Below are 14,340 nucleotides of genomic sequence, written 5' to 3'. Positions count from 1 at the left end.
CCTATGTGTTCACCCATGTGTTCACCCATGTGTTCACCTATGTGTTCACCCATGTGTTCACCCACCCACCTATGTGACTATGTCACTATGAGCACGAGTACCAAAAGTGGTGCCAGAAACAGAGAGAGAGAGATAGTGCTGCACTGCTGCCTGCTAATGAGAGACAGAGAGAGCGAGAGAGAGAGAAAGAGAGAGAGGGGGGGGGGGGGGGAGTTGCACCACTCAGTTCACACGGGTGTGATTTTACTTAGTTTGAACCTCTTACTAAGCTGGGATGACCTGATCTTATGCATGTCATTGCAGGCTGACCAGTGTAGTTGTGTCGACCTCAGCCTAGTGAATTACGTAGCAATTGAATTGCTCGAAAACAATGATAATGGTAGTTGTGTACAAGTGATCTTCATATCTGCTCTGCACCTGATCCTGAAGTCATTTATTTTCTCTCTACTCCCCAACACTTTCTCCCCTGGTAGCATAACATTTACAAATGCACTCCGATACTAGAACCAGACCCATACATAGAGGCCTACAGGACAAGATCCAAATGTGTATGCTTAGTCTACTACATTTGGAATCAGCAGCTGTAAATGTTGTCCGATTTGAGAGTGCGTTCACATTTCTAAATGCACATCCATATGCAGTATACAGAGTTGTAATATGAACTGAAGATGAATATCTGCGTCATGTGTTAATATGTTTAGAATATTGGGCCCTATTTTCATCAGTGCTTTTTTTACTATTTTGAAAAACATTTTTGAATAGTTCAAATAGCCGATCTACGAGTCGATGTAGATCACCTAGTTTTAATTTGAATATGTTTTTCAAAATAGTAAAAAAGGGTTAGGGGAAGTTCAGGGATAAGGGGTTTAGCATTGACGAAAATAGTGCCTAATGTCTTTAGCATTGATCCTATATCACGTTAGTTTTAGTAGCATTATGATCAAATGCAACAACAATAAGTAGTAATAATAATAATAATAATGAATAACAACATTTAAACCATTTTATTGTACAAACATTTCCCATGTGATATCCCTATCAGATTGATGACCTATCACGGGAGGTGGGCAAGTTGAAGGAGGCTTTGAACAGCCTATCACAGCTGTCGTACGGTTCCTCTACCGCCGCCAAGAGGCAGCAGCAGAGCCTACAGATGGAGACGTTGCAGCAACAAGTCAAACAACTGCAGTACCAGCTAGCGGTAAGGTTCTTCTCATTTCGTTGCCTTATTAGTCCAAAACCGTTCCTTTTTTCATTTTCATTCAAAAATAGCAAAAATACAAGCTCACAGCGCGTCGTGAACTTGTAGATCGGCTATCTTCGCTACTTGTGTGAGACACATAACAAAACACAAGTAGAAATATAGCGATACAGGTTTCTGTTATTCTATAACTCCTGCACGGTAAAGTCCTCAGTCACAACATGAGGAGTCGTGATGCCATGCATTGTGAGCTTGTAGATCATATCATGGATACCAAAATAAATGAGCGGTGCACCTGTCACAGACATGCGCAGAGCAAGTTCAGTCAGGAAACTCAGTGCAGCTGCTGCCGGCCGTTCATTAGGCCGCCTCAGCATCACGTTCTCGTTCACATGATTCACCTTCATCCAATCACACACTCACTCCATCTTCATACCGGCTATTTCAACTAGAAGTTTGCACTGCTCAAACTGCTTGCTTGCTGCATACTGATGCCGCTGCGCTGCTGTCTGCTTAAAGCTTTGCTGCTCACCCTCCTCCACCCCAGCTACCACCTGTCTCACCCTCCTCCACCCTAGCTACAACCTGTCGTTTTGGATCTGCTGTTTAGCTACTGTTTAGCTAGAGTCCCTATTATATGGTTAAGGGACTGATGCTCTTGCTCAGTACCTAAAAAGCTGATCCAATTCATCGCCAAACCAAAATAAATAATACATTGCTCATTTTATATTCAATACAATTTACAATTTACAATTTAGGCATTTAGCAGACGCTCTTAATCCAGAGCGATTTACATTAAGCAAGAACAAAAAGCATGGGAATACATCACATATATAAAAAGCATTTATCAAGAAACATGCGTAAGCTAAGAACGTAACTAGAACATATCTATATAATGACACTATACATATAAACTATACATATATTATACTATGCTGTACATATATACTATGAAGTGCTATGACTACATACAATAAAAATATACTTCATCCATTCATGAGTTGTTCTGACTGAACTTATGTAGTTATTATTTCCGATTTTTTTATTTCCTATTATTATTTTCTCCAGGAGTCCAAGAAGCAGCACCATGAGATCGTATCAGTCTACAGGATGCATCTACTCTATGCCGTTCAGGTACAGTACCTTCTACTAGTTTAAACCCCATTCAGGAATATATATTCTTTCACGGTGAACGTTTTTAACTCCCTTTGCTACCGGGAGGTCCCTGGAACAACCTATTGTCAGATGGGGGCTGTGCGGCCAAATTTTACTTCCTACTTTATTTAACAGTTTGACGGACGCTAATTGTTTAATCCAGGGTTCCACCGCGCGTAAAACGCTATACCCGACATTTGTTTAATGCGTTTAATTCGCCGTTTTAAAATAATTTAAAAAGAAACAGCGGATTTATCCGGGACCTGGTGACGAGGCCGTCAGGTTATGATGACGAAACCGGAAATCAAGTCAACCTCTGGGCTGCTAGGGCTTCTGGGAAATTGAGCCCAATGCAAGTGGACGGGCCGTTTGTTTAGACTACAACTTGCTCTGCTCTGTGGTCTCGTATCGCATTGTCATGGCCGCTGGTGCTACTGATCATAACAAGCCGACGATACTTCAGCGTATGCTCTAAAGGTAATAAAACAGTCTCGGCAGCGTAAAATATTTGATTAAATAGCGGGTAAAGCGTTTTATGCCGTCAAACTGTTAACGGCTGCTGCAAATGTCATTTAATCCACCCAAAACATACTTTTTTGTAAGCGAGGATCATACCGTTTTGTGAAATGAGGCGCACATCTAGCTTGTTTTGACCCCAAAAGAAGTTTCCGAGATATTTGCGTTCAAAAAGCTGCGTCCCCATAGACCAGTGGTTCCCAAAGTGGGGTCCGGGGACCCCCAGGGGTCCTTGAGGGAGTTCCAGGGGGTCCCCAGCTAAATGATAATTAGGAACCAAATGGACCCTTATGGCTCTGTAACTCTGAGAGCGTACAAATGGAACCAAATGGACCCTAACGGGTTTGGTTCCATTTTTACACTGAGTTACATTTACTTTTCTTTTACAATATACACTGGGATCCAAGAGATATGCGCCGAATGGTGCGCCGAACGGCGATGAATGGGTTAATCTTAATTGAGGCAAAAGTTTGATTTGATTTTAAAGTTATGACGCCCAGCCCTGTACTGTAACAGGGAATTTGTCACGTGGCCTTTGATATCGTTTTGTCTCAGATTTGGTCGATTAAGTAGATTAATGTCATTATTACTTTATTGAAAATCAACGTGAACGTCTTCTGTTCGGTGTGCTCCTCCAGGGTCAGATGGATGAGGACGTCCAGAAAGCCTTGAAGCAGATACTGATGATGTGCAAGATGCCGAGTCCAGCCAAGGAGTCATGCTGAGATACGTCATTTCATTCACGCCCCAGTCCTATACCACGGAAAATAGCCGCAGATCTACAAGCTCACGCTTGTATTTACACTCAGCCATACAACCAAGTATAAATCAGGTTATACGTAGTCACACAACTATGTGTAAATCAGGCTAAACACTAGGCCCTGTCTTCCAAAAACAAGTGAACTGCTGCTCTCAGCTACTACATCTAGCATCTCTTTTCCATTCACATTAATGGCAAATTCATACTTTATACTGTATACACTATACAGTACCAAAAAAAACAATGTATTTTCAACAGAGAAAAGAGTTGATGCCTTTGAACAACAGTACAAATGGGTCCTAATCCGCCTGTTTTGTTGTCTGCCACTACAACGAAGATGACTGCCAAGTGCCAACCAACCACGCCTCTGAAAAGGTACCTGGTGGCTGATTGGAAGTGAGGAGTAGCGTGGATTTACAAATGAGTGACGCTGTGAGCACATTTTTTGTTTTGTCTTTCAATCGAACAAAGAGGCTGTTAGCTACCCCGCTAAACTTGTTATAGTTTGATCAAGTCTTTCATGTCTGACATTGACCTTACACTACATACCGTATGTACCACATCACTAAGTCATATACGCATGAAAATGCATGCGCGCGCGTTTGTGTGTGTGTGTGTGTGTGTGTGCGTATACCAGGGTTATTGTACTTAATAAACCTAAGACTAAAAGGGAAAAAGAAAATACTGAAACGACAATAAAAACTAAAGAAAAAAACCCCAAACTAAGAAAAACTTTGTCAATTCCTAAAACTACTTATAATAGCAAACACCAAACTGAAATACTAAATACAAATTTAAACTAATAAATATTTGTTATAACTATAATAACTGTGGGAGTATGCACAAAATGTCAGACACACACATACACGTTTTGAGCAATGACAGCACGTCGCTGCTGTTAATCGTATGGATCTCTATGAATCAACAGTGTTAGTTTTATTTTGCTTGTTGCGTTGTTGTCGTCCGTGTCTTCTTAATACACTAAATTATTTGTCACATGATGACAATACATGTGACATTATGTACTCAGAAATCAAACCACAGAAATGCTGTGTTTTTTGGGGCTGCACTTCAGATGAAGAAATGTATGATGCTGTTTCTATCAATATTTTCCTATTGGCACAAAGCATTTATACAAATGTATTTTATTGAAATGTATAACCGTGACCTTTTTTCCCCCAAGTTACTGTACTTTTGAGAAGAGAAAAAGAGGTTTGATAGCTGTACTATTGATGGCCTTGTTTTGTTGATTGTTTGTTTTGTATGAATTAATACAATGTTTTTCTTCAACTACGTATATTAATGCACTATGATGTCTAGTGTCACCTGAATGTTGTTTAGTTGTTTTTGCCCTTACTGTCTCTTATATTCGCTTTTATAGTTTGGCGGTTAATTGAATTCGATTGATTTAACATACTGAAAAATCCCTGTAGAAGATTGTCTCTAACAATACCTAGCAATATGTGCTTAGCGTTGTTATTATTGCCCTGGTCTCCGAAAACAGTAGCTGGCAATGATCCTTATTTCATTTCAACCGCTCTGGTCTAGTCTTTCTATAATATCGTTTGCACATAATTTAGTTTGCTTGAAAAGAATAATTACATACAGTATCATCACTCGCTGGTGGAAACCTTGTATGTTCAAACCGTTACCTTATCACGAAATAGAACAAAAATCAGACCCGTACTGTACTGTACAAGCCCTCCTCCCTGGCCTGTGTGTTTCTGTGTGTGTGTTAGGCTGTGCAACAGTGACACTTTTTTTGATATACTTTATTAATCCCAGAGGGGAAATTGCTATAACGCTATTTTCGTGCTCGGACACAGCCAGGGACACAGGGACAGACCCAGGGACACAGCCACACACACAGCTGTCTATAGGAGTGGTTGCACCACTCAAAAATATTGTGATCTGTGTGACAGACTTTAAACACTTTCAACCTGGAATATCATCATTGCGTTATGAACCCTATTTTAATGCTATAAAATGGGGCATACATTTATGGGGGGGGATGAAATATGGAGATACAAGGTTTCAGCAATATATGCCAGAGCTCTGTCTCATGACAAGTGCCAGCCTAAACGCCTTTGCCTTATACTGCAGTGTTTCTCAACACCCCATGGGTCCTTGGGTGGGGTCCAGAAAATGTGTTAGGATAGCATCAACATCAGTTTAATCACTATACCATTGAAAATAGTGGTTCAGGACCCATTTGTGGGTGATGGAACACTTTTTATGGGTCATGACTCCAGTAAAAATCCAAATTCTCTTTTTTTACAATTTTTTAAAAACAAATCCTGGAAATTCCACAAATAAAAACTATAATAATTAGTGCCATGTTGCGAGCTTGTAGATTGGCTATTTTCAGCCGTTTGTGTCCAGGTTAAAACTCTAATCTCTCTTTTGGGTCTGTCTCAAACTGAACGGTTTGGGAACCACTGCTGTATGTATATACAGTACATCAGCAGCAGGGGTGTTTAGCACAAGATATTTGGAGATGGCGGTTCGTGGCCAAATATTTACCAGTAGCCATTACGTCGAGGTTCTTGACATGAAAAACGTTTGAGAACTAGTTTTCAGAACCATGATCCTTTGTAATTTCACATTCATCTCAACACAATTAGATTATTTAGAATTAGTTGTTGTTGGACGAGTTACTCAGGAAGTGTAATGAGTTAAAGTAATAACTTTATTATTACTTCGTATCAAATGTAGTTTGGTGCGTTACTATACTTGTTATATTACCACTACCTTCGCTACCCCAACCCTCAGATTAGTAACTGAAATATATAATTACTGGTTTGGCCATCCCTTGCATACAATATATTATTTAGTAATAAGTTGCTGCCCAACACTGCTTAGAATGCACTATTTCCACTAGAGCCAGCTGCCAGAAGTTCAGGAACATATTCAGCTAATTACTGGCAATTCATTTGAACCTTATTCAGAACCCCAAACCCCAATCTGTTCCATTTTTTCTTACTCAGGAACTTGAATGAAATTGAACCTCATCCACAATTCTTTATACCCCGAGTAGAAAACCTTTCTTTTTTGTGAGATTGTCTGTTTATGTGGCTAGCTAGGATATATACCGTCGACTTCTCTCTCAGCATTGCAGAGAGTAAAATAGGCCTTTCTCAAAGTTCTGTCAAAGGGATGAGGAAACAACGTATGCTATGGTTATTTCTTTTATCGACCGTTTTATAGTGAAAATCTAAATGTTTGTTTGCCATTGGCTTTTAATGCCCACTTTAAATAAATTGTGAATCTGTATTCTTTGCTTCTCTGTGGTATGTTGTTTTGGATGTTACTTTCATAAATCAAAACATGCATAATGAACAGGCAGATGATGACATTTCTTTGCAAACAACTTTATTTGAAAATTGTTAAAACACTGTCTGAAAGACAAGCTTTATCATTTACAATAGAGAATAAGTAGTTGATGACATTCAAATGTAATCACATTGTAATCACATTCTCAATCAACTAAACAGGTCATGAGGTTTCTTAGGCTATTGACATGTAGCACAATTAACAAATTGTTAATATTATGTACAACACTTTCTTGCTTTGTGAGAGCGCAGTAAAAATCTGGGTATTAATTAATTTGAACTCTAAAGGAATGTGTAGTGAACCCTGCACATGAGTATAATAATTATAATTATTCATTCATAACAAAAAACGTATGGATGCACCTGGGACGTATCCTCGGTGATGTATCCCACGGTCATCAGGGTTTCGGGTCTCTCGAACATCATACCTCTCACTCAGGCGACCCAGCCGGGGTGATCAAGTCCCGACTTACGTCCCAGTAGCTACCCTCAATCAGTCCCATTAGGGAAAAACCAGGGCCACACAATCCGTTGGAACTACTCCAGAACTACTCTGCCAGGGCTGGGAGGTACGCTTCTGGTGCATGGAAGGACTATAGGCTCTGTGGGTTGCCTCCCGTCCGGACCCCTCCTACGTCTCACCAGGTCCACTCCTGCTCTCACCAGGCCCAGGACCTGTGCGTTGCACCAGAGTCCCAGCACCAGACACTTCATTCAGGAGTGGTGGGCAATGTTTCCACAGACTCCAACCGAGCGAGAAGGTGGCTCCGCTTGCTGCTTGAATAATATAAGGTCAATGAAAGCCCACCAGATGCCAACCTCAGACTCAAATTGATATTTTACCAGCCGCTTCGAATGCTATCGATTCACTGAACGGGACAAAATCACGTTTAATCAGACCACTGAATGATCTCAGTAGACGTCTACAGACCTACCAAGATCTCAGTAGCTGCAATCTGTGCGTTGAGCACGACTACCGTTTTGACAGCGACGAGGCACGTTGTCCGACATTACTAACCCTAACACTAAATCTAACCCAAACCTCAGTCTCAACCGGCCCATTTACCATTCCCAATACGTTGCGTCAGCAATGCGTTTTGAGCTTGTAGATCAGCTATCTTTGCCACGCGACACCGTCGTACGACGGAGACTATAAATTAGGCTTCAGATGTCCTGCCAGCACAACTCTGGGTAATTTATCTGCCGTTCTATTTCCTCTAACCGGTGGCATGACCGTTTTAGTTTCCTTCCCTGGCCCCCATATTCAGGCCTCTGGGCGCGCACACGCACGCACACACGCACACACACACACACTCTACCTTTTCACAGCACTTCCTTCCCAAACTGTACATGTACATTCCCTCATGTTCTGCCTTCCAGCCCTAGGACGGGGCAGAGTGATCTTACGCTGTGATCTTTTGCCCAGGCTCTTCCATGTTCCTACTGAACCGGATCCAGTTTATGGCCCATTTTGTCAAGCATCTCAAGTTCTCAACATAGATTATATCCCAAAACGCTAGGATTCCTGAATGGCAGTCTGAATGCTACGTCTCTTCTCAGGTCAACTCAGGCCGGCTGCTTCCAGCTCACCTTTCCAGAATGGGTGTGATGTTGTTGACCAGTGTTTGAGGAAATGAATCATCGTGACGCATTCATACTGCGTACACAACATGGTTGGAAGAATTCCGTTATCAGGTTATTGAACTGCTGGGAATTAGGGACTGAAGGGAGTAGGACTACTCGGGGCAGCTGGGTGCCTGGTGGAGCTATTTGAGGGGAAATATCTGCAAAAGCAGAAAAAGCCTCCAGCACTCCAGATTAATATGAATAGTCTTTTAGGTGCAAGGCTCAATAATGCAAGGAATGAAGACGTAGCCAGCACACAATGAATGTCCTTTTTGTCCAGAGGAAAGATGCCTGGGATTTCCATATGGGGAGGATTTATAGTGAGGAAATGGTGGATTTTGCAGAGGACAGGCCTGAAGGGTTGCATGGGTTTAATGATGACTAAATACAGTATATATGGGCCTTGCACAACAGCTGGATATCTAGATTCACCAAGACTAGATGGGATTTATGGTGGTATTGTTTGGGTTATGATAGTTCTGACATGCCTTCCTTCGCCTTGGCAGAGATAAAAAGCAAGGAAGAATATTCACAAAGCAAAGCACGCACATCCAAATGATAAAATCCCAGGTGCTGGACAGAACACATTTAAATTATAGAAATATATACTGCATCATTCTCCCATTGTGTATTTATTTAATTACGTCCAAGGTGACGTTTCTTCCCCTGGGGAAGAGGCGAAGAGCGCAGACGCTCCAAACATCACCTTGGTGGTAAATTGAATAAATACACCATGGGAGCATAATGATCCAGTGTGCAGAGATAAAACGCAGACCATCAAGAACAGCTTGTAATTGGTCCAAAAGAAACAAAGGATATCATACTGTACAGTGACCAATTTTGCGTTTGACGCTTTTGGATAAAACCGACCAGCTACTACTGTACGTACCACAGCTGATGGTGGCTAAAAGCAAGCAACACAACGGGCGGATCAGAGAAGAGAGGTTCAAGTCCAGAAGATCCCGAAGCATTGGATGGACCTGCCAGGTCGTCATTTATAGAGCCAAGACAATCTTCTAAAACAACACATGATCCATATCAAGGCAAAGTGAAGCCACTATTCAGTATTGCAGCAGTACATGGAGCCGGCAGAGAAAGGAGGGGCCATGGAGTCTGGAGAGGGTCGAGGAGGTAGGTAAACTGATCCTGGAGAGGCCTGGAGGACATTGTGAAAAGTATAAAAGCCTGATTTATTGTCCTACTGTAGGAGGAAGCATAAATTTAGGCCTGGCTGATTGTGAACGTGAACTGATTCACCCAACCTAAATCCTCTAATATATTGACCTCCACTTGTGTTTTCTATATTGACAAGCAAATCAAATAGCTGCAGCTAGCTATCCAGCATCCAGGTGTTGCTAATCAGTGCTGAGGATGAGGTGTAAAAACTGGATTCGTCTAGAACTCTATTCCCCAGCCTAGCCTGGCGAAGCCTTTTAATTAGCACACGTTGAGGTAAAAATAATAATAATAATAAAAACATAAAATAAAAGTCATTTAAACTTTTAAAGGGTTTACATGTTAAACTGTATTAATACAGTACACAGGTCTAATCTAATCAGTATTGCTTTGCACACAAATCCAGTGTTCTATTATTTTGTCCATGTGACCATGTCCCTCTTCCACTATCTGCTGCTCTGCACGACGAGATACATATACCGCGTAATGGCCATTCATAATATTATTTATCATTGCTGTAGTGTACTGTACTTCTCTCAACCACCACCAAGGGGCAATGTAGGATCTAATATCAACACTACAGCTCCAGACCTGCTCCAGACCAGGCCTCACAGGGTTTACTCAGTGCGTCTCAGTTTTGCCTCTTCTTGCCAAAACCGATGATTTGTTAGCTGACTTACAGCTTTAGATAAATGAATTTGGTTGGCCTGCCTGCCATGGCAACTCCAGTTTTTAGCCTACAATGGAAAGGTATATAGCCATTGACTATTTCCAGCCAGTTTCACATAAACATGGCGAGGCTTGAGTATGTAAGCTATCTGTGCCACATGATAACTGGCTGCATGGCTTCAGTCATGCTGTCATCAGGAAGTTCAACAGCAGTAAAAGAGAGTAATTCTCACTGATCCAGCGCCCTTTTCCTCTTGGCAGAACATGGAGACCACAGGGATATGTTTAGATATGTGTTCTGATGGAGATCTGTTGGGAGATGAAAGCTGTGAACGTAGAGGAATGTGCGAGGGGGAAATATAAGACACTGTTTGACATATTTTCGATTGAAAATCTTTGCAAAGAATAACTTCTGTTTCCAGGACTAAAACGTGAGAATGTTATCACTGCTTTCTGAAGCCCGCACGGGCCCTCTTCCCACCGCTCGTCACTTCGCTGTACAAATCCTCCTCAGTGTTCATTATCCGTTTGTAACTATTTATATTCAACCCTAAATGGTCCCGGAGGGGCCATTTGCGGTTGAATATAGGCTAAGTTACAAACGGGTACATTTCTACACTCTCTGCATTAAATCGCCGTGAATCTGTGGTGCGGTGCTACAGTGGCCCTTTCACAATTCTTAATTTTCCTCATTTTTTGTTTCTCTACCCCCAAACCTCCCTCTCTCTCTCTCTCTCTCTCTCTCTCTCGTCTCTCCCCCTCTCTGCCTCTCCCTGATATTTTCTTTTCTTCTCTCCATCTCTCTCCTTCCCTCCCTCCCTCCCTCCCTCCCTCCCTCTCCCTGGTTCCAGATCTCTGTGGCTTGTCAGCGTTGTTTACATGCTTGTGTTCCATCTAATATGACCACATTTGATTGTCGGGTAATTAACTGATGCCTGCAACATGTTGCTGTGTTCATCCCACCCCCATGCAGCTACTAAGCCATTGAACACTCGCCGTTTTGTGTCATCCACGCTGGCCTAGAAACAAGACCCCGCAGTAGACCAATGGAGGGGCGTAAGAAACGCATGCAGCATAATTACTGCAAGATGTAACCTCGCCTGCGGCCTACTGCGGGCCCACAACACACACACACACACACACACACACACACACACACACACACACACACACACACACACACACACACTAATATTTGCATTCATATGCACATGCATACATGCAGGAAATCATGAAGAAAAAACGAACAACTCCGGTCTAAATTTCACAGGCATACTTTTTGATTGTTTGTTAGTGGTGGAAAACAAGGTTTTAATTCTGCTACAAGGCTGTCCTTGGATGAAGAACATTCAAACCTTCCCCAAATTTGCTGAAACAAACCCAAATTGAAAATTGGGTTCCCCTAAAGGCATGTGAGCAATAAGACCGTCTTTGAGTCATATAGTCTCAATTGATCAAACGTTATATTAGTTGCAAAGGGGCTTTGGGGAGCTTCAGGTGGCCATGGATGGATGGTGGCAGCCTGCGAGTAAGTTCCATGCCTTCTAGGAGTGGAAATCATGAGGGAGACAAAAGTAGATGCAGACGATTCTGGCAGGATTTGGTCTTGGACAGGCGAGAGCATATGTGATCCAGAAGCAGGGGTCTTAAAAGGGAATATCGCTGATTTTCAGCTTTGAAATGTTATTTCTAGGACAGTTTGATCTGTACTTGTGAACATTCACTGCTGTTTCCCATAGCCGGGAACCAGAGGAGAAGATGTGTGCTATCACATCAGTGTACAGTACAGGAACCAGAGGAGAAGATGTGTGCTATCACATCAGTGTACAGTACAGCGACATAGAGAATCAATTAGAAAGAAGATGGAAAAAGTGAGTTTGACAATAACAAGGATTATTTTCCTGGAGAAAATGGCAAATTTTCTTTTCAAGAAATGGTGACTCACCATTATATATATATATATATATATATATATCCCATGCTTTATTTTGCTGTTTCTTTAAACTGCACATGAGACCATGATTTTATACCTTCTGCTATTCAATGTGATTTTATACTTGCATTCTCTGTTTTTCATTTATTTCACCATGTTACTTTAACGATGTACATAAAACTGTGATCTTACTTTATATACAGTACCTGCTTCCCTTTTTTATATGATGGATATGTTTCCCCATCGGAACAAGGAGCATTTCTGCCTTTCTGCCACCTATCCATTGCAACTTTGTACAGTTGGGTGCCACCGATATTGTCCCTTATCATTTGACCCATTTAGGCCTGACCTCAAAATTTAAAAAAATCCTTCTAAATCCTCCAGTTTTCTGAAATAAATATTTTCACGATTTTTCAAAAATAGCAGACCTACAAGCTCGTAGCGCGCCACTCGGTGGCGCGCTATGAGCTTGTAGATCTGCTATTTTTCAATAGCTAAATTATAACATAATTTAAAACACCAAAAGGGGTTCCCGCCCAAAATGGGTTAACTGTCCTTTTGCGCAGATCACGCAAACCTCAGCAAAAAGAAAAGGACAATATCGATGGCCTCCAACTGTATGTGTATATTGGACTTTGTATTTTGATTTGACTGTGCCTTCCTGTTATGTGACTTTTTCTGTGTTCCTTTTCTCTCTCTTTTCTCTTCCCTGTATAGTATTCCAACTCTTCCTGGAACTGCAGAGTGCCTGAACAAAAACGTTTACACCTGTAGTCGTGTGAAGTGACAACACGGTCGAGTCTGATCCAGATTTTCTGGTAAGGAAATAGCACACCATAGCTCTCTTTAAAGGTTAAGACAAACTATGCAGTTGAAACTTTGCACCAGTATGGGATCACATTTAAAAGTCTGGCATCTCTGTTTTACAAGCTTTGGGTGATACCGTATAGTTGTTTTAAGTTTCTGGAAAATAATTACTGCTGTCATGGATCAATAGAGAAGAGGTGATTTCTTAACACATTCAGACCGGACGACGTGTGGGAACGTCATAACTAATCCAACCGACTGGTTGCTAGCGCAATTTCATTGATATCAAACGAGAGACAAATATTCAGATTTTTTTTCTTTTTTTTTTTAGTTGGCCTCCAAGGCCACCATACTCCTTGCTCTTCACGCACACGCGTTGTCGTTCACTTCCCTGTATACGGATCAGAAAGAAAGGCTCGGCGCGCGTAATCTAAGGAGCTCTCCGTGGTTTTGATATACTAAACTCTCTCTTTCTGACTTCAAACATGCCTCTCGTTTAAAATATGAAGCGAGCGATCATCAGCGACTTATATCGTAATCTTAGCGAGGTAAGCAATCAAAAATATAGGGGGCGGTTGGGGGGGGGAGGGGGGAGGGGGGGTGCGGTCAAAGTAACTCGGATCCGTTTTGTTAAGACCTACAGGGTTCAAGTGGTTAAATCAAGAGGTCGTCCTCTATAACAGCACTGCACCATCTCAGTGCACGCCTGCACGGTGATACCAGAGCCATCTAATAGAAGAGTTACGATATTGAGGGGGCAGAAACCGAGCGCTCTTCATGCAGCCTGGAGAGTGACATGCTGGAGTTTGAAATGTGTGCAACAGTTGTTACTGTGCAATACTTACATGCCAACTGTTAGTTGGCATGTAAGTATTGTACAGTAACAACTAAAGTCTCTGTAATGTTTATGTTGTATGAATTACTACAAAACAATCTAAAATAAAGGGATCTAAGATCATTAAAGCTGGGCTGTTGCCTGGGTCCAATGCATCTCTGCCTACTTCCGGTCCAGGACTTGTCCCTATTTGTTGTCCCCATTCTCAATAGAAGTCTATGTAGGAGAGCCGCCATTGGACTGGCCCCATGAAGTGAACAGAGTTTTCGTAACTCTGTATCTTACTCTATGGCTCTGGGTGATACATACCGTGACATCACAGCGTTGACT

General features: G+C 41.8%; 1 protein-coding gene across 5 annotated transcripts in view; it reads left to right on the top strand.

Annotated features, from left to right (window-relative positions):
• Positions 1-4,922, top strand: part of rai14 (retinoic acid induced 14) — a 76,079-nt gene extending 71,157 nt beyond the window's left edge. For all 5 annotated transcript variants that reach the window (XM_079524639.1, XM_079524638.1, XM_079524637.1 and 2 more), the window contains 3 exons: positions 1,043-1,201; positions 2,270-2,335; positions 3,511-4,922. In XM_079524639.1, coding sequence (XP_079380765.1) covers positions 1,043-1,201; positions 2,270-2,335; positions 3,511-3,597 — 312 coding nt within the window. In that variant the 3' untranslated portion in view covers positions 3,598-4,922. The remainder of the gene's footprint in view (positions 1-1,042; positions 1,202-2,269; positions 2,336-3,510) is intronic.
• The last annotated feature ends 9,418 nt before the right edge of the window (positions 4,923-14,340 follow it).

The sequence above is a fragment of the Electrona antarctica genome (genome assembly GCF_951216825.1).
Source record: "Electrona antarctica genome assembly, chromosome: 16".
NCBI lineage: Eukaryota > Metazoa > Chordata > Actinopteri > Myctophiformes > Myctophidae > Electrona > Electrona antarctica.
This window is presented reverse-complemented; position numbering and strand designations above follow the sequence as displayed.